This window comes from Macrotis lagotis, chromosome 1, assembly GCF_037893015.1.
Source record: "Macrotis lagotis isolate mMagLag1 chromosome 1, bilby.v1.9.chrom.fasta, whole genome shotgun sequence".
Lineage (NCBI taxonomy): Eukaryota > Metazoa > Chordata > Mammalia > Peramelemorphia > Peramelidae > Macrotis > Macrotis lagotis.
In genome coordinates this window covers 892,863,768-892,883,183 of record NC_133658.1, presented here as the reverse complement: position 1 = coordinate 892,883,183, position 19,416 = coordinate 892,863,768, and the positions used below count along the sequence as shown (strand labels likewise).

The 19,416-nt window shown below is 43.5% G+C and overlaps 1 protein-coding gene across 1 annotated transcript; it reads right to left on the bottom strand.

Moving 5' to 3' along the window:
* Positions 1-311: 311 nt before the first annotated feature.
* Positions 312-19,281, bottom strand: LRRC47 (leucine rich repeat containing 47). Its single transcript, XM_074218649.1, has 7 exons — positions 18,649-19,281; positions 8,943-9,398; positions 7,884-8,000; positions 5,973-6,088; positions 3,661-3,763; positions 3,213-3,302; positions 312-2,984 (listed from the first exon to the last, which is right to left on the bottom strand). The coding sequence occupies exons 1-7, from the start codon at positions 19,264-19,266 to the stop codon at positions 2,739-2,741; spliced, it is 1,746 nt and encodes a 581-aa protein (XP_074074750.1). The 5' UTR covers positions 19,267-19,281; the 3' UTR covers positions 312-2,738.
* Positions 19,282-19,416: the final 135 nt, after the last annotated feature.

The window sequence follows — 19,416 nt, the reverse complement described above, 5'->3', positions numbered from 1 at the left end:
TCTAGCCAAAGGGAGACTAATTGTTCTGTACCCTTGACATTCCTCCTCCACTCTGGACTCTGCTCACCACCGGTCTCTCATCCTGGCCTCTCCTGTATCCTTTCCTTTTTTCTGAGGTTTGACTCAAGGACACCCCTAATTGTCAGATGTTCCACGGTCCTCGGCCTTTCTCTCATTTGCTCTTCTTGGCAGGCCCCAAGTATTTATTCATTTTAATATTCTGGACCAACAAGAGGTCGGGCACACATAGGTACTTAGTGAATGCTTTGAGTTTCTGCCCCAGACCCAAAGGAAGACACTAATGAGAAAGATCCAGTTTGTTACGGGTTTTTATTGAATCCTTTTGATACAGAGGGGCCAAGGAGGGCCCTTCATTCTTTCCCTCAGGTCACCCATACAGGCTCTCAGAACAGGTTCGACAGCAACTAATAATCAGTTGGGGATCCCCACACCCAAGAATGCTGAGAAAGGGATTAGGATCTCTCAAGAAGTCCATTTGGTGGGTCTTGTAGACAGCCAAACAGGGGCATCACAGGGTAAACCCCCCTTTACATCAGCAGAGTTTGAAGCAAAAACAGGATACAGAAGTAGAAACTAATCCAAATTGGCATGGAACAATTCAGCAATTATAAATCTTTTTTTCTCAATCTTCTACCTAGAGCCTATCTGGGACCAGGGGTCAGAAAATGATCACGAATCATTTCTATTTACAGTATGAATAGCTAATAAATGACCAGGGAGGCTCAAGAGCAGGAAACTTGCAGATGGCATCAATAATTAAGTTAATATTAGACCAAAGGCAGGCAAACAAGGGTCCCTTGTTAGAAAATATTTGGAACTGCGGGTCACTAGGCTTGTCAACAAAACCCTGGATTCTGGACTTTAATGGTCTATGGCACAAATGAGCCTAACTTCCAACATTTTCAATGGAGAATAACCCAAAGGACCTTACTTGATAGCTATGAATTTTTTATTGAAGGCAGTCAGTTTGCTACTAGATATTAACTTTTAACAAAGCCAGCCTTGACTTCCTTTCACATATCTGTTCCCAAGCTAGTTGAGTCTGCCATTACTCCAGAACGCATAGGTTTTTGTGAATTCTGAGATGAATAATCTCTGCCAAACTCCCCCTCCAATGGAGGCATGCATGTGACCCTGGGCCTAAAGCCTGTGCCAGCCAAGCACGAGCACAAGCACGGAGGTCTAAGACTAAGTTGGAAAGACTTCAGTTGCTGAGCCGAGGGCAGATCGTGTGTCTGTCATATGAGAACCAGGCTGTCTGTGTTTGGAGGCTCAAAATCCCATTGCTTTTTTTGGCCACGGTAACTCATGAAGACTAGCTAGGGAAGTCTCGACCCACATCGGTGCCTGGGGGGAGGAGGGCATGGCCACACCACTGGAGCCAGGCTCTTTTGGATGAGATACAGAGACACACATCTATGACCAAAGTGGAAAACCGCTCCAATGAAGGGGAAGCACCTCTCAGCTTTTGGCTTGCAGGCTTCCTTTAGGATTGCTGGCCTCATAATACTATTTAGAACAGAATGTTTTCTCTTTATCACTACCTAAAGGAAATAATAGTTTAACCACTGTCTTAAAGGAGAATGCAGCACCACTGAGTGTGAAAAGAGACAAAGGATGTCAGAGTCGTTCTGATCATATTTCCACATGAAAACCTCCTAGGGTTCCTTCCTTGATGTTGGCCCGAAAGGCTCCCCAGGGTTGGCCTGCTGGCACTGGCTGCCCATTACTGATGACCACCTGCTGCTTAAACAACTTCTCACCTGAACGTGGGCATGTGCCAATGGTTGTCCTCTTAAAATACGGAGGCCCCAGCCCTGAGTCAAACACCCACAAAAGATTACCTGCCTAGAGACACGTTAGAAGCCCACCCACCCACATCACTCAACAAATGACCACGATTTCTGTTAATTCCCACCCCACAGGTCCCAGCCCACTATTTCTGTAGTCATAGAAAGACTTCATATGTCAGTGCTTTGAGGCTACTATACTGCTTGGTTACAGTTTTCATAATTTAACAGAGCAAAAGGCATTCTTAACAGCAATATTATTAGTAAAAGGAATTAGGTCAAATAACGTTTCCTTATTCCTTCCTTACAAACATTATGATTTACTCCAAGGCATAGTTATAGTGGAAATTAAAGTTAACTCAGTATTTTAAAACTGTACTATAGTCAGTCAGACTTTTAAACAAAGATGATGTCTAGTAAAAGAATAATTTTATATTTCTCAAAAAGTCCCAATTCTAAAATTAATGTTCTAGTCCAATTCAAGTCCCCCTGCCCCCCCTTCTTCTTAAAGTAGACACCCGTGGGCTATGAAGTCATGATACCAGAATACAGATCTTACTCGGTTAATTCCAAAATCAATTTAAATTTCATGGGAATGAATGAAATCAGCTCTTTGGTGTCATGAAACCAAAACAACCATAATACTGAGTTTTACATGTATATTATTATTATTATCCTAGATGGCCTCTGAGATTCTGTGAGTTTTCGCTTGGCATCAAGAAGCGACAGTTTCACTGTCACAAGGAAAGGAACTGACAGACATAGCTTTGGAAACAGAACTAACATTACATATCATCGTTAAAAAAATTCAGGGGTGGAAAATGTAGTGAATAATTTAATTACGCCTTATACAAACTCCTGTAAAATATGTCAAAATGACAACCAAACATGTTACAATCAGCTTGCTGAAAGTGGTGGTCACTTCCATCAACGGATGATCATTATATGGGAAGCAGTTATGTCCAGATCTGTTTTAGAAGGATACAAAACTTTTAGGCTCCCTTCCATGTCCACAACCCGAACCTGCTCCACTATTAATGGAGAGCTGCCATCTTTTTCAGCATTCTGATTGGATTTGAGATTGAATGGGCCAGAAACACCATCGGCTTCTGTATCCGAGAGGGACTGTTCCTCTTTATTTTCTAAAGTGAATTTGTTGAGCTCTGCCATTTTCTGCAAAAGAAATATTATGTCATTGAAATGAGGAGACCTCTAGAGACCCTTCCAACCTTTGTAATCCCAAGGGTTTGAGGCAGTTAACATTTCTCTACAAATCAATATAGGAAGTAAACTTGTGAAATGTAAAGAGTAAGAAATTCAAGGGACAAAATTTCCATCACTTCTAAATACATTTCTAAATACCAGAGATAGTTAATGTACTTGATTTACTAGGCTTCTTACCAAAATGAGGGTGTCCATGATATCTTTACAGATTTGCAGACTGGTAGCACTTGTCACTTCCAGAAATAAATCAGAGGTTGTTGTTTTAATCTAAAAAAGTTGCAGAAGATTTCAGAAAAAATGAGAGTTGGCAAAAATGGCAGGTGTCAACACCTATAATTTATACTCCAAAAGAAATGTATGGAATGCGATTTTAGAAGTCAAAAAAAATTCCATCTCTTCTAAAGGAAAATATTCATCTGGAAATACATTGCAGATCTTTCTACTCCTTATCAACACTTAATACAAGCTAAAGCTTTTTTGTGATTTAGCCATATCAAATACAACCAAAACTGTGGAATTTAAAGATTGCTTTAATCATAAAATATTATTAACTTAAGTAGGTGCATTTACCTATCCATGACACAACATAAGACACTTACAAACATGTTTATGATGTCACACATACCTTTGTCTTCTCACTGTTTGTTATTGGTGGGAAAGAAATAACCACATTATCTGCATCTACTAGACAAGGGTAGTTTTCTTTTCCATCTAATAAGTGAAGGTATCTGCCAAAGAAGGAAAATAATAGGTGCATGAGTGGAAAACACAGCTAAATAGTCAAACAATCACTGATACAAAGAAATCCAGAAAGGCACTGGGCTGAAGGTTATATAAGACCCAAATCTAACTCTGTGATCCTATCGTCTCCTGAAAAAAGGTCTATTGAACAAATTAAGAGCAAGGAGGAAGCCTGTGAGAATAAACAGTTTAGATACAGGTAAATGGAATTAAGAGAATGTGGACTAGTGGATAGAGAGCAGGTCTCAAAATCAGGAAGATGTGAGTTCAAGTCTGGGTTCTGACATGGTGCTTGCAGGATCCTGGACAGGCAACTCTCAAATTTGCAGAGAAGCTATTGGCCTCCACCAGTGGAGGGACTGTCCTCACCTGGGAGTTCTTCATACCAATAAAATACAAGGTCCAGTCTTGATTCCTAGTTACATACCAACAACATGCTCATTATAAATAATGCATCTTATTCATTAATGCAGATATGAGGACCTTGACTTACTAAGCTATCCGGATCAAATCAAGGGGTCTAGGTAAAGAGGACCAGGTTGCCCAGCACTGTGATACCTAGCTGGATGATCCATGACCCATGAGTTTTAGAGTTCAGAGTTTTAGTTTTTTGCCCATTCACATAATTTTAGAATTTTTCTGATTTTTGAACATAACATTTCCTGATCATTTGGGAGGTGTAGCTGAGAGAAAAATCTTACTCTTAGTATTTAAATCTCCAGAGTGATTACTGCTCATTACTCAAGGAATAAGAGTTGGGGACAAAATCCCAATCACTTCTAAATATATTTTTAAAAACAAACTCCAGACCAGGGAGCATCTCCTGACATTTCCTAGCTGTCTAAGACGGAGCTCTTAATTTTCAAGAGTATACTAATATTTAAGGAGATGATGGTAAAAGTTCATCTATGTCTAAGGGCATTTACTTTACCTGCAAATTCTGAATTATCCATGTCTTTAGGATTTATAGAGATAAATTTTTAAATGCAAGTGTGAGAATCAACATCTAGTATAGTAACACCTTCGTATATTGACTTTCTTACTTACAAGCCAATTGTTTTCAATTCATAACTAAAAGGGAGGAAGTCCTAGTTTGGTCCTAAAGCCTGGAAAATCTTATCTAGACTTGCCTCTGACTTTATTTGCTTTTTAATATATAGCCAATATGGACATAAGTTTTGTATGATTTCACATGATATTAAATTGTTTGCCTTGTCAGTGGGTGGGTGAGAAAGGGAGGCAGAAAATTGGAACTCAAAATTTAAAAAGAACATTCAAAATAAATACATAATGAATTGCCTTTTGAAAAAAAATTAATGAAACATGCTGCTCACCTCCTGACAGGTAAAAGATGCAAAGGACACAGAGGGCAAAATGAGACATGGACGATGGCCAACGTGAAAATTTGTTGTGCTAACCATACATACTTATAACAGGGGATTTTTCTTTTGTTCTCGATTGGGGTGGGAGGAGAATAAGAAAAGGAAGATTTTCTTTTTTAAACAATTAAGAAAATAAAACTGAACTTAACAAATAAAAGCACTGGACCTTTACTCTTTTTGTTGTTATTATTATTTTTTTTTAGGTTTTTGCAAGGCAAATGGAGTTAAGTGGCTTGCCCAAGGCCACACAGCTAGGTAATTAGTAAGTGTCTGAGACCGGATTTGAACCCGGGTACTCCTGACTCCAAGGCCAGTGCTTTATCCACTACGCCACCTAGCTGCCCCGACCCTTACTCTTAAAAGAGCGTTCTCTGAATTCCCATCCCTCCTGGTTTCTAATAGAACAATAGTGATCCATGACAAACATATATATATGTATGTATATATACCACAGTTTGTTATTATGTAATTTTGCTATCTTTTATACATTATTTTTCTTAAGGATATGATTTCTCATCATAGTCAACTTAGATCAATGTACACCACAGAAACAACATAAAGACTAACAGACTGCCTTCTGTGGGGTGGGGTGGGGGGAGAGAAGCAAGAATGGGGGGGAATTGTAAAACTCAAAATAAATAAAATCTTTCTTTAAAAAAAAAGAAAGAAAATTGTAAAATGTGAGAAAAAAAAAAGAGTATTCTCTGAGGCTGTTTCATCTCTTGCCTTGTTTCTCTCTCTAGCTCCCTCCCTTTTCTTCCTCCTCTCTCTCCACAGAGTTTGGAGGGTGTAGGGGAAGGGAGCAGGGACTAACCTGTGCAAACCTGAGACATTCTGTCTTTTCTTTTGTTTTCTCTGCTCCTCAGCTTCCAGTTGTAATTGTCGGACAAGGTCCTTTGCTTTGATCTCCTTCCGACCCAAGGGGACAATCTACCAAACAGGAAAGATACAAAATGCCTGAGTTGACACTGCCACATCAGAAAAGCAGCTGATCGGACCTATGATGCTATAAATACATATTCCCCCAACTCTACACTCTTACATATTACTCAGTTTTCTTTTCTTTTCTTTTTTTAGTTTTTTTTTGCAAGGCAAATGGGGTTAAGTGGCTTGCCCAAGGCCACACAGCTAGGTAATTAGTAAGTGTCTGAGACCGGATTTGAACCCGGGTACTCCTGACTCCAAGGCCAGTGCTTTATCCACTACGCCACCTAGCCACCCCCTATTACTCAGTTTTCTAAGGAGATGGGAAGCATCTGTCTCTCTGAGTTGACTCAAGTAATTAAAAGCCTTAGAGGCATTTTGATAGAATGGAGAAAGCACTAGAAAAAAGAATCAGGACCACCTAAGTTCAGATCTCAGTTCCCTGTGTGACCCAGAGCAAGCCACTGAACCTCTGTACCTCAATTTCTTCATATGTAAAATGAGAGGGTTGGATTCCATGGCCCAAGGTTCATAATCCTAAGGTATTGATTCTTTAATATGTTCCAAGTTACAAATATACCTATACTTTCTTCCTGCTATGTTCCTCGAAACTCTAGAATACATACAATTTTCTAAAACCAGATAATTTTCTGTTAACTTGATCACTTTTAAAACCAATTTTCAAAAAACCCAACTAGTATAATACTATTATTTTAAAAAAAATTTAAAAACATTTTAAATGGGGGAATTCACTCATAGAGCAGTTAGTATAAAATAAAGCATACATTTGCTAAGACAGAATCATAGGAAACCCATGAGTGCCTTCAGGGGAAAAAATCCTAAATTCCACCTGTTAGAACATCATTAATAAGTAGATGGAGTCAATGAATGGAAAGAAATTGCCGGAAGCCTGCAACCAGACTTCTGATCTGACCTGCCCTCCTGCTGTCTCTGAAACAATCAGCAGACACACTGTGCCTCTAGTTTTCCAGTCGCTCTTTTGGAGACTCTCAATTTCCAAATACAAGAAACAGGTGGGTTGGATATGGATACCTTTCAAACTAACCTCAACCTGTAGGTGAGCATGTTAATGAATTCCCAAAGGTTATCAGATCTAAGGAAGTAGGACTCAAGGAAAGAAGGAACAGCATCACCCGAGCTGGTCAAGTTAGGTAAAGTATGCCCAGGAGAAACAAATTCCCTGCCAAAGCCTCAGGTATCCTGAGGTAACCCTGATGGGATGTCTGAAGAATTTAAAACAAGGGGCAGTCTATGAGGAAACCTCTTAACAGAGGGTGGTGAATGCAAGATAAAAACCAAATACCTATGAGTACTTTCTAGTTTCAAAGGGAACAAAAATGTGCAAGATTACACAAGGGAAAGCCTTACTATGATTACTTTATTTGAATGGAATCTGTCAGTTTAAGCAACTGATTTCAGCCAAGTCTAAATAAAGACTGATGGGATTATGGGTTAATGGGAAAAGAAGAGAAAGGACTGAATTTGAAGCACCTCCCCTTCCACCACCCCCCACTTGATCTCCTAGGATTCTTAAGTTTGTCTAGGCATATATGAAGGACAGGAAATATAGAGGGGACAGACTGTCTGGAATTGAGCCTTCAACAATTCAACACTTTAAGTGATAGACAAGTTATAATCAGAATTGGAAGAGGGTGTTTCCACACCAACAAAACCATAGGGTCTTGCCACTCAGACATACTGTCATCCAAATCTAGCCCACCCTACCATTTTCTTGGAAACATCATATGCCAACAGAAGAAGCAGCAATGCAATTGGGCACCTTTAGCTCTTGGGGAGATTGCGCTCCATAGACTAGAGGACCTTTGATCAGCTTAAGGTCATGAGTTGCTATTGTTGCTGCTGTTCTTTTTTCACAGATGTCTTCATGGAGTTTGGTCTAAAACACAAGATTGTCAAGACATGAAGTTTCTCTAAAAATAAAATGAAGGACAAGACTGATCTTTAAACTCAAAGGATAGAGATCAATAACTCAGTGACTGGTCATGGTAAACAAAGTTCCCAACACCCTCCAGTAGGACAGCCCTTCTCTATAACTAATGAATGGCTTATCTTATTTAGAAAAAAATGGAATAGAATTATCAAAATTAGTCAATTAATTATTTGTTCACATTCACCTATATTCACTATTATATAAATAAGCAAACATAATTTTAATTCTCAATGGGTCAACATTGAATTCTGATTTATGGTTGAACTAAACCAAATAGGCCTAGAAGAATGGTTAGAAAGCAGTTCTTTCCCTAAATCTCAAAGCTTTGGACAACTGTTTTGTGGTCACTGTTAATTCAACCAAGGGGGAAAAAATGCATGATAAATTTACAGATTTACAACCTATTTTGTAAAAACAGTCTAGCCACCTAGAGGAAACATCAGGTAAAAACAGGTTAAGATTTTGGATAAAAGAGTCGTTAGATTACTTAAAAAGTTTCATATTTCTTATGCTCAAAGATGCAGTTTTAAGTTTTGGGGTAGAAGTCAAAAGGAATAAGAGAAATCGGGTGAGATGAAGTTCTGCCAATTTAATAGAATACACCCTAAGGATTTACAACTAAAATGACCCCAATTTAAGGGATGCTTAACTTCATTAAATTCACTTGTCAGTTTAAGATAATGAATAGGGGTGTGTGTGTGTGTTCTATAACAAATTTACTAAACTAGAAGAGCCTTCCCAGTTCTTGAGGAAACACTAATACTTCTCTACAACTGGACCCCAGTGAGGATTCCCATGATCTGACTTTTCTAAATGAACTTTCCCCTGCATTTAGCAATCTGCTCTAATCTACTTGGTAGTAACAGGGCCTAACTCCCAAGTTACAACCTGCATGGAGAGGAATCTCTTCAGAGCATTTCCTGGCTTCAAGTCCATTCCTTTGACAATAGCGCACACAATATAGGGACGGACTTCCTTCACCATTGGGTTAACTTTTACAGTCACAGAAGTAGGATTCTCAGAGACATGAAGAATCTTGATGAGAAGTTTGTTCACTTCCTCTACTTCCTCCTCCTCGCCCTCTCCACTCTCCTTTTTCTGCTTCCGCTCCCTCTTTTTCTTCCTGCTTTCTTCTTTTTCTGAACCATCAGTCTTGCCCCTTCCTTTGCCCCGGCCCCCGACACGCAGATACTCCAAAATGGATTTCGGTTGGCAGCCGTTCACCATCTTCTCCAAGCGTTTGTCTTTCAATTTGTTCCCTTTGAAATTGATCTCCTTGAGCTTCGGACAGTCAGCGAGTTCCCCGGGAATCTCACTCAGCAGGTTGTTAGCCAGATCTAAGGTCTGAGGAAGGAAAACAAGGTAGATTACGGGAGATCGTGGAAGGCATTTTGCAAAAATCAGTGTTCTGGCTGCATCACTTCTACCCAGTCAAAAGCTTTTGGTCTTCAGAGCCCTTTATAATCTGATCCTCCTGGAGGCCCTAACCCATCTCTCCACCAGGCACTCTCTCTGGTGGTCCCTTTTCCCTCCTCATCTCTACTTCTTGGCTCCCTTTAAGTCCCACATTCCACAGGAGGCTCTTCCCAATCCTTCAGAATTCCCAGGTCACCCCACCACTCTCTTCACTTTCTCCTGGCTTCATCCTGTTTGTTCAAAGTTGCCTCCCCCAAAAGACTGGGAGTTTCCCAAGGGCAGTGCTGTCTTCTGTCTTTCTTTGTAGTGCACCCCCCCCCCCCCCAAGTCTTAGCAGAAGGCCTGGTAGACTGATCCAAGCCCCTCATTTTACAAATGAACAGAATGGGGCACAGGGCCAGTCAATGAACATACTGAGCACAGTGTTAATGGCTGGTGATATACAAAGAGGAGAAAGGTCACATGGGTAACAAAGTTCCAGGGGTCACATTTGAACTCAGGTCCCTCATCTCCAAAACCAGTGCTGATTTATGCTGCCAGTCATCCTAACTTCTCTTTTCACCAACTGGCTTCTACCTTTCATCCACACAGTCCACCCCAGCTGAGGCTAAGGCAGCAGACAGATTGTGGAGGGGAGAGACAATTCAACATTGATTAGCATAGATCTGGAGCTCTGAAAGACCTTGGCTCTCCTAGTCCAACCTCCCCTCCTTTTAGAGATTAAGAAATTGAGGTGCAGAGATGAAAATGACTTGCCCAACCAAGTCTGGGAGTCGCAAATGGCAGAGCTGGGATTACCATATCACAAAGACCCAGACACAGCTCTCTGACTGGACCTCACTGACTATTTACATTTTTCTGTAGTCTTTGGGCAGCTTGGTGGCACAGTGGGAAGAGGGTCAGGCCTGGAGTCAGGAGGACCTGAGTTCAAATCTATCCTCTGACACTATATGACCCTGGACAAGTCACTCAAATTTATTTGCCTCAGTTTTCCTATCTATAAGCTAGAGAAGGAAATGATAAACCACTAGCATCTCTGCCAAGAAAACCCAAATAAGGTTGTGAATGTCTAAAATGACTCAACAACTAAATTCTTGACTTTTTAAATCAAATTTTGCTTTTTCTTCTGTCAGCAAACTTGCTAAGGTCAACAACTATGAAAAGATGTCTTAAGAACACACTTACATGACCACTGGATATGGGGGAAATGTTCAGTTATGGTTTTTTTTCTTTCTCAGAGAAAGAAACAAAGGTTCCGAATAAAAAGGCACTAATCTGGATGGAAAAGCATGCAGTGTTTAAAATGTAGACATCAGAATCCCAGGCCCTCAGGAGAGGCATAGGGGTCCTGCCTGGTCCAAGAGGGAAGGGCTGGGTGTTTGGTAGCATTGGTAAGGTACCTTATAAATGACAAATCCATCTGCTCTTACTGTCCCCAGTTTGACAGATGAAGACAGAGGTTCAGGGACTTTTCTAGCCCAGGGTCACACTTCTAGTTCAGGATCTAAGGTCAGAGGCCTGCTGACTCCAGGACCAGCTTCTCCTATGGAGCCCTCAGCTATCTCCAGCTCAGGATTTAGAGGAAAGCACAAGAGATAGAAGCAGAAACCAATTTCCTGGCAAGTCCCTATTCCTCTCTGGGGCTCTATCTGCATCTGAGAAATCAGATGAGGAGACTGAAGGTTCCCTGTTGTCTCTAAGATAAAAGATAAAATTGTGTGCTGAGCTTTTCACAACTTAGCCCAAACCCTTCTTTCCAGACTCGTTGGGTGTTACTCTGCCTCTACTCTAAATGGACATCTCTCCATTACTCTCCTACTATTCCAGTTACCACCTCCTTGCTCCTACATTTTGGCTGAACACACCCCCTTTCACCCCCTCCCCCCAATCAATCCCCTTTCCTTCAAGATGAGGATCAAGGACCACCATCTAGGGGGAATCTCCCCCTTTGCATCCCACAAGGCTGGTGGCCTTCTTTCCAGGGCTACTTATTCTCTCAGATAATGGTTTCTACATACATCTGTACTTGGAATCCAGAGATCAACTTCTTTCATCTTATAGAGGCAACATGGTACAGTGGTTAAGGAGCTAGTCCTGAAGCCAGGACATACAAGTACTCTTTCTGAAACATGCCAGTTCCGTGACCCTTGGCCAGGCCCATAACCTCTCTAATGCTGGAAGCTGCACAAAGAGGGAAGATTGACATTTATAGTTTTCTCATCTGGAAATTCCCGACACCACTGAAATACTGATGGGCACAGGCCCTATATTTCTTCATTTTAAATTAGAGTGCTGTTTCAATATTTTTTTGTATCCTGCCATCTTGTTATGTTAGCTGTCCCTGGGAACATCTGTGTCACATACAAATTTGAAGAATGTGCCTTTATCCAAATCACAGATTAAAATGTTCAACAGAACAGGTACAATCTCCTTCAAAGCTGACTCAGAACCATCGACTAGACTGCTCTTTTGGTTGGAATTTACAACCTGTTCAATTATACTTAAATTCATTAATGCAATCTAACATTTAAACCCTCTCTTTCTACCTTTTGCAAAAACAAGAACTTATGAAATACTCAGTTAAAATCCAAGATAAACCAAATCTATATCCTTTTTTTGGACCTCTAACCCAGAAGACAAGGAAGATAGTAAAGCATGACCTATTCCTGAAGAAACTAAGCTAATTCTAAGTTATAATCACTTGCTTTTCTAGATGTTTACCAAGCAATTTTCTAATGGTTTGCTATTGTGCTAGTTGGTTTTGGTTGGGTTTTCCCCCCATTTCTTTTAAAATCTTTGTTACAAGGGATGACTCACTGGATTGGAGGGAATGAGATAGGGGGCGGGGAGAAGAACATTCAGAAATTAACTTAACAAATACCAAAAGCTATTAATAAAAATAATAAAGAGTAAATAAAATAATCTAAACTTTTCTGGTTTTTCCACTTTCATTGATAGAATTTCTACTCTGAGGAGCAGCTAAGTGGCATAGTGGATAGAGCACCAGCCCTGGAGTAAGGAGGACCTGAATTGAAATCTAACCTCAGACACTTAATCATTACCTAGCTATGTGACCTTGGGCAAGTTACTTAACTTCACTGCCTTGCAACCCCCCCCCCCCCAAAAAAAAGAACCCTTCTACTTTGATATCTCTCTGTGCTGTGAGGTGATTCTGAATCTTATCTGTCATGAACCTTCTAGAGTCTACTTACTTCATGACAGATAAGACTGAGATTGGGGGTTGAGGATGAAGTACAAAAAGTACGTGGATCCAGAGCCTCTTCCCTCTACTTAGTCTAACTACATTAATGATAAGTCAGCATAAACAGTTATCTTAAGCCTCGGGTTGAACACTAGACCTTCTTGCCTCTAGGTAGACCAGAAGCTAGAACAAGGGACAGAACTGCAGAAGCAGACATTTAAGTTTCCAACTTTGAATTATTGCCATTTGGGCTGCTTATGAAAAGAGATTCAAACTTAGAATCAAAAGACATTTATCAATCTGTGTTCATAAGCAGGTCTGTTTCCCCCCCTAGTACCCATTATAAAAGGTGAGGGGCATCACGGAGTAATCAAGTAGCAGTTAGTAAGCTCTGTATCACATACTGCCCTCCAGAAACTTACTTTCTAACAGGAGTAACAACCCACACCTACATATAAGTATTTAAAAGATGTATCACAGAGATGGAAGGTAATCTCAGTGGGAAATGGCACTAGTGGCTGGCAGGGTAAGGAAATCAGAGATTCCTTTAAGAGGCAAAAATGAAGGGAGAGAGTCCCAGGTGTTGGAGTCCGTCTCCAGTGTTAGAAGCAAGGAGACCAGGCTGGTGAAAAGGTAGACTAGTGCTGGAGGGGGTACACAGAGGAGCTGGGAGCAAGTGTGCCAGGGAAGCAAAGATAGAAAGGGGCCAGGCTGGAAAGAGTATTTAAACATAAAGCGTATTTAATTGATCCTCATACCAGAGAACCCTGAAACTCACTGAGTAGAAGAGGGACACCGTCAGACCTCTAGCAAGAACTTGGGAGAGGATGGACTGGGAGAAGCCCTGAAGCAAGGAAGAGGCCCGAACAGAAGGATGGAGGGAGGGGTACACTTTACTCCCAAGTTCAGCAGAGAAGAATATCTTGAAAAAAATCAGTTGTTTTGGACATTCTGAGTTTGAAATTTTTAAAGGATATAGTCTGAAATATCAGCTAAGCTGTATACACAGAATTCAGGAGGAAACAGGCTGGCTGAACAGATCTGCAAGTCTCAGACAGAGAGTACTGAACTTGTAAAAGATGAAGACTCCAAGAGGGAGAAAAATAAGTCTCCAAGTACCCCCCCCCCCAGGGAAGGGGTGCCACAGAGAAGGCTCCAATGAAGGAGACTGAGTGAGAGTGGATAGACAGGGACAAGACCCTGCACAGATAGAGGTCCAAAAGGCCAGAGAGCAGACCATATGTCTGTCAGATGCTGCAGATGTCATGAAAGTGAGGACTAGGAACAATTGGATCGGCCAGGTAACCTGGCTCTGATAATTCTGCTGAAGGCAATCTCAGGTGAATGACAAAGCTGGGAGTGAGGGCAATGAGGACACATAAGATAATGGGAACTAGTAAAGGTGAGTAGCAGAGAAGGAAGATTAAGGAGAGAAGGAAGATGTTACCAAGGGCAATCTGCTGTAGAAGCTTGAGGGGACAGGGGAAATGTGAGATCAAAGGTAGTATAAAGAGGTTTGCCTTAGCAAGAAGGGTCACTTCTTCATCAGATTTAAGTCTAAGAAAAGACAAGGGTGATGTCGATAACAACAGTACACAGCAGCTAAGTGATTCACTTGAGAGTGGGTCTGGAGTCAGAAAGACCTGTGTTCAAAACCATTTACTAGCTGTGTGACCCTTGCAAATTACTCAACTTATTTTACTTAATCCACTGGAGAAGGAAAACCACTCTAATATCTTTGCCACGAAACCTCAAGTGGGATCACAAAGAGTCACACAACTAATGGGGTGGGGGGAAGAGAAAGAAAAAAGTTTTAAGTTTTGCAAGCTCATTTCATCCTCTTATGAATCCTGAGAGGGAGTTTATATATTTTATTTTACAGATAAGGAAATAAAGGCACACAAGTATGACTTGCCCAGGGTCACACAGCTACTATAGGTCTTGACAAATTTGAACTCAGGTATTCCTGACTGCATTGCCAACTGTTAAGAGATTGATAAGGACATGGAGATAGAGGGAGCTCATGGCAAATGGCCTTGATTTTCTTGGTAAAATATAAGAAGAGGTCTCCAGAAGAGAAGATAGATAAGGTGAGAGATTTGAAAAGAATCAAAGAATTGCTTTTCAGCTGCGCTGGCTGCTGTGACTTGTTTAAGAAATCATGGCACCAATTCTCCGTGATTCAGGAACACTCAGACAAAAACATTGGGACATGCTGATGGATATTCTAGCAGTTACGAGTCCATAAATACTTGAATAGCAGGAGGAGCATCCATTGAATATGTGATCAAAGCCCAATGCCTTGTTAATTATGACTGTGATGGCTCCAGTTTGAGCAATGACGAACATGAGAACCTCTTAATTACAATATGCCAAAGGATCATTGCATCAGCCTTATGAGAAGTATATGGATGGTGACTGGAAATGAACTACAAGCTCTGAGATGAAACTTTATCATTTCAGGAATGCTAGGGCCAAATTTTTATGTTTTTAAAACTTTGGGATTGTATCTTGAAATGAACTTCACGTATAGAAAATTGTTCAACTTTTAAATTCATGGAGAATTTATGAATGTTATGTATGACTTGACTCTTTCTGTGAATGCCTGTATTTTATAACATTAAAAACTGGTCAATAAAAAAAAAGAATCAAAGAATTGGAGCAGTCTATGGAAAGAGGGATAGGAAAGAATCAAAGGATTGCCACAACGAAGCAATTGAAATTAGGAGACACATCTGAAGTGGACCCAGCCAACAGTGCTAGAGACTTCCAAAACTATTCAGTAGTACTATAAGTAGAAGCAGAGAAGGCAGGTGGTGGAGGTGATTCAGGGTTGTAGATAGTAAAGTACAGGCTACCTAAAGAGTAGAAGAAAAAACCGAGTTTGACCGATTGAGTAGGAAAGGAGAAGAGTGAATAGAGGGCCGGTCACTCAGGAAGAACTGGGCTCAAGTCCAGTTTCTAATACACACTAACTTTAGGACCATGGGCCAGTTTTTAACCTCAGTGCCCTAGACATCCCCTGAGACTCTAAGTTACATTAATGTGCCCAAGGGGTTAGGTGCTGGTGATAAAATGCCAAAAGTTCTCAAAGGAAAGGAGGTTGCCTTTGATCAATGATTCTTAATTTTTTTTTTTGCTCCTAGTAAAGTATTCTGTGTAAAAAGAATCAAAGATGTAGAAATGTCAGGGGCATCTAATCCAAGAAAATGGAATTTTTTTCATACTTTGATACTATTTCAATAGAATTAATATCCTTATGTATTTTATTTTACACATTTAAAATATTAGTTTGATAAGGGTTCTATAGGCCTCACCAGATATTGCCAAAGGATGTTTGAGGCACAAAAATGGTTAGGAGTCTAGTCCACTGGGGCAGCTGGGTGGTGAAGTAGATAGAGAACTGGCCCTGGAGTCAGGAGTACCTGAGCTCAGATCTGGCTAGTGATTACCCGTTTGACTTGGGCAAGTCACTTAATTGCAAAATTAAATAGCAATTTCTACTGTAGCAGCCCTGAGCAGAAGCCCTCTGATCCAGTAAACAGATCTTCTCTCTTTTTCTACAACTGCCTTTAAACCGAATAAAGCCTGGGTGTGGGAGCTCTGGCAAACTCCTAGCACACCTTTGGAGAATCTAAATCTGAAGCTGCAAAGGAGAAAGTCCTCAAGGGCCCAACTTTCTCTACATCTGAAGTTGCAAAGGAGAAAGTCCTCAAGGTCCTGACTTTCTTTACATCTGAAGCTGCAAAGAGGAGAAAGCCCTCCAGGACCCCCTTTCTCCACATTTGAAGCTGCAAAAAGGAAAAAGTCCTCAAGGGCCCCACTTTCTCCACATCTGAAGCTGCAAGGAGGGGAAAGTCCTCATGGACCCAATTTTCTCTACATCTGAAGCTGCAAAGAAGAGAAAGTCCTCCAGGCCTGACTTTCTCTACATCTGAAGCTGCAATGAGGAGAAAATGCTCAAGGGACCCACTTTCTCCACATCTGAAGCTGCAAAGAGGAGAAAGCCCTCCAGGGCCCCACCCACTTTCTCCACATCTGAAGCTGCAAGGAGGGGAAAGTCCTCATGGACCCAACTTTCTCTACATCTGAAGCTGCAAAGAGGAGAAAGCCCTCCAGGCCTGACTTTCTCTACATCTGAAGCTGCAAAGAGGAGAAAATGCTCAAGGGACCCACTTTCTCCACATCTGAAGCTGCAAAGAGGAGAAAGCCCTCCAGGGCCCCACCCACTTTCTCCATATCTGAAGCTGCAAGGAGGGGAAAGTCCTCATGGACCCAACTTTCTCTACATCTGAAGCTGCAAAGAGGAGAAAATGCTCAAGGGATCCACTTTCTACACATCTTAAGCTGCAAAGACGAGAAAGCCCTCCAGGGCCCCACTTTCTCCACATCTGAAGCTGCAAGGAGGGGAAAGTCCTCATGGACCCAACTTTCTCTACATCTGAAGCTGCAAAGAGGAGAAAGCCCTCCAGGCCTGACTTTCTCTACATCTGAAGCTGCAAAGAGGAGAAAATGCTCAAGGGACCCACTTTCTCCACATCTGAAGCTGCAAAGAGGAGAAAGCCCTCCAGGGCCCCACCCACTTTCTCCACATCTGAAGCTGCAAGGAGGGGAAAGTCCTCATGGACCCAACTTTCTCTACATCTGAAGCTGCAAAGAAGAGAAAGTCCTCCAGGCCTGACTTTCTCTACATCTGAAGCTGCAATGAGGAGAAAATGCTCAAGGGACCCACTTTCTCCACATCTGAAGCTGCAAGGAGGGGAAAGTCCTCATGGACCCAATTTTCTCTACATCTGAAGCTGCAAAGAGGAGAAAGCCCTCCAGGCCTGACTTTCTCTACATCTGAAGCTGCAAAGAGGAGAAAATGCTCAAGGGACCCACTTTCTCCACATCTGAAGCTGCAAAGAGGAGAAAGCCCTCCAGGGCCCCACCCACTTTCTCCACATCTGAAGCTGCAAGGAGGGGAAAGTCCTCATGGACCCAACTTTCTCTACATCTGAAGCTGCAAAGAGGAGAAAGCCCTCCAGGCCTGACTTTCTCTACATCTGAAGCTGCAAAGAGGAGAAAATGCTCAAGGGACCCACTTTCTCCACATCTGAAGCTGCAAAGAGGAGAAAGCCCTCCAGGGCCCCACCCACTTTCTCCACATTTGAAGCTGCAAGGAGGGGAAAGTCCTCATGGACCAACTTTCTCTACATCTGAAGCTGCAAAGAAGAGAAAGTCCTCCAGGCCTGACTTTCTCTACATCTGAAGCTTCAATGAGGAGAAAATGCTCAAGGGACCCACTTTCTCCACATCTGAAGCTGCAAGGAGGGGAAAGTCCTCATGGACCCAACTTTCTCTACATCTGAAGCTGCAAAGAGGAGAAAGCCCTCCAGGCCTGACTTTCTCTACATCTGAAGCTGCAAAGAGGAGAAAATGCTCAAGGGACCCACTTTCTCCACATCTGAAGCTGCAAAGAGGAGAAAGCCCTCCAGGGCCCCACCCACTTTCTCCACATCTGAAGCTGCAAGGAGGGGAAAGTCCTCATGGACCCAACTTTCTCTACATCTGAAGCTGCAAAGAAGAGAAAGTCCTCCAGGCCTGACTTTCTTCACATCAGAAGGAGGAACACGTCCTCCGGCCCGACTTTCTCCACATCCGGAGGAGGAGAATACTCTCCAGGCTCTCCTAGTCTCCATGAAACAGGGGGCCGGACTCCGGAGGGGCGTGGCCAGACCTGGCCCCGCCCCCTAGTCAGTTACAAGCACGTGCGCAGCTGTCACTTGGAGGGACAGTCCGGGCGGCAGCGGGGGCTGCAGATCTTAGGGCGCTGCAAGCCCGGGGGGGGGGGGCTAATTGGTAACTCCTAGAACCCTGCACTCAACTCTCTGCGGTCCGAGCGCCCGATCCGGCTTAGCTGCACCCAGCTTTAGTCACCCCCCGCCACGCTTCCCCGCAGGCCCTCCCCGCCCCTCCCGGCAGGCGGGCGGGCACCTTGAGCGCGGGCAAGGCCGCCACGGCCGGGCTGAGCTCCCGCAGCTCGTTGTCGGCCGCCGCCAGCTCGCTGAGCAGCTGCAGCGCGAAGAGCTCGTCCGGGAGCGCGCGCAGGCAGTTGCGCGCCACGTTGAGGGTCTGCAGGCGCGGCGCGCAGCGGGCCAGCTCGGCCGGGAGCGCGCGCAGGCGGTTGGCGCTCAGGTTGAGGCTCTGCAGCTGCGGCAGCGCCGGGGGCTCGGCGGGGCCCAGGCCGCTGCCCGGCGGCAGCTCCTCCAGCGCGTTCCCGGACAAGTCGAGCACGCGCAGCGCGGGCAGCGGGCCCAGCTCCGGGCTGAGCGCGGGCCCGAGCGCGTTGCCGCGCAGCACGAGGCTGCGCAGGCGCGGGAGGCCGCGCGCCAGCCCCGGGCCCGGCTCGCGCAAGCTCGCGCAGCCGCACACCTCCAGGGAGTGCAGCAGCGGCAGCGAGAACACGCGCGGCGGCAGCCGCCCTCCGGCCGCCCGCACGCGCTCCTCCAGCGCCTGGCCCGTCAGCAGCAGCTCCCGGCGCTGCTCGCGCTCCACCAGGTCCACCTCCGGCCACGGCTCCGAGGCCTCGGCCATCAGCGCCGCCGCCGCCATGACGCCCGTCCGCCTCGACCGCGGGCCGCCCGCTTCCGGCGCTTCCGGGGCCTGGCGCCCGCCTCCCGGCTGACGTCACTTCCGTGGGAAAAGCCAGCGAGAAGCGCGGGAGAGCGGAGAGGCGTTTGAGCTCCGTCCAGGAGAGCTGGA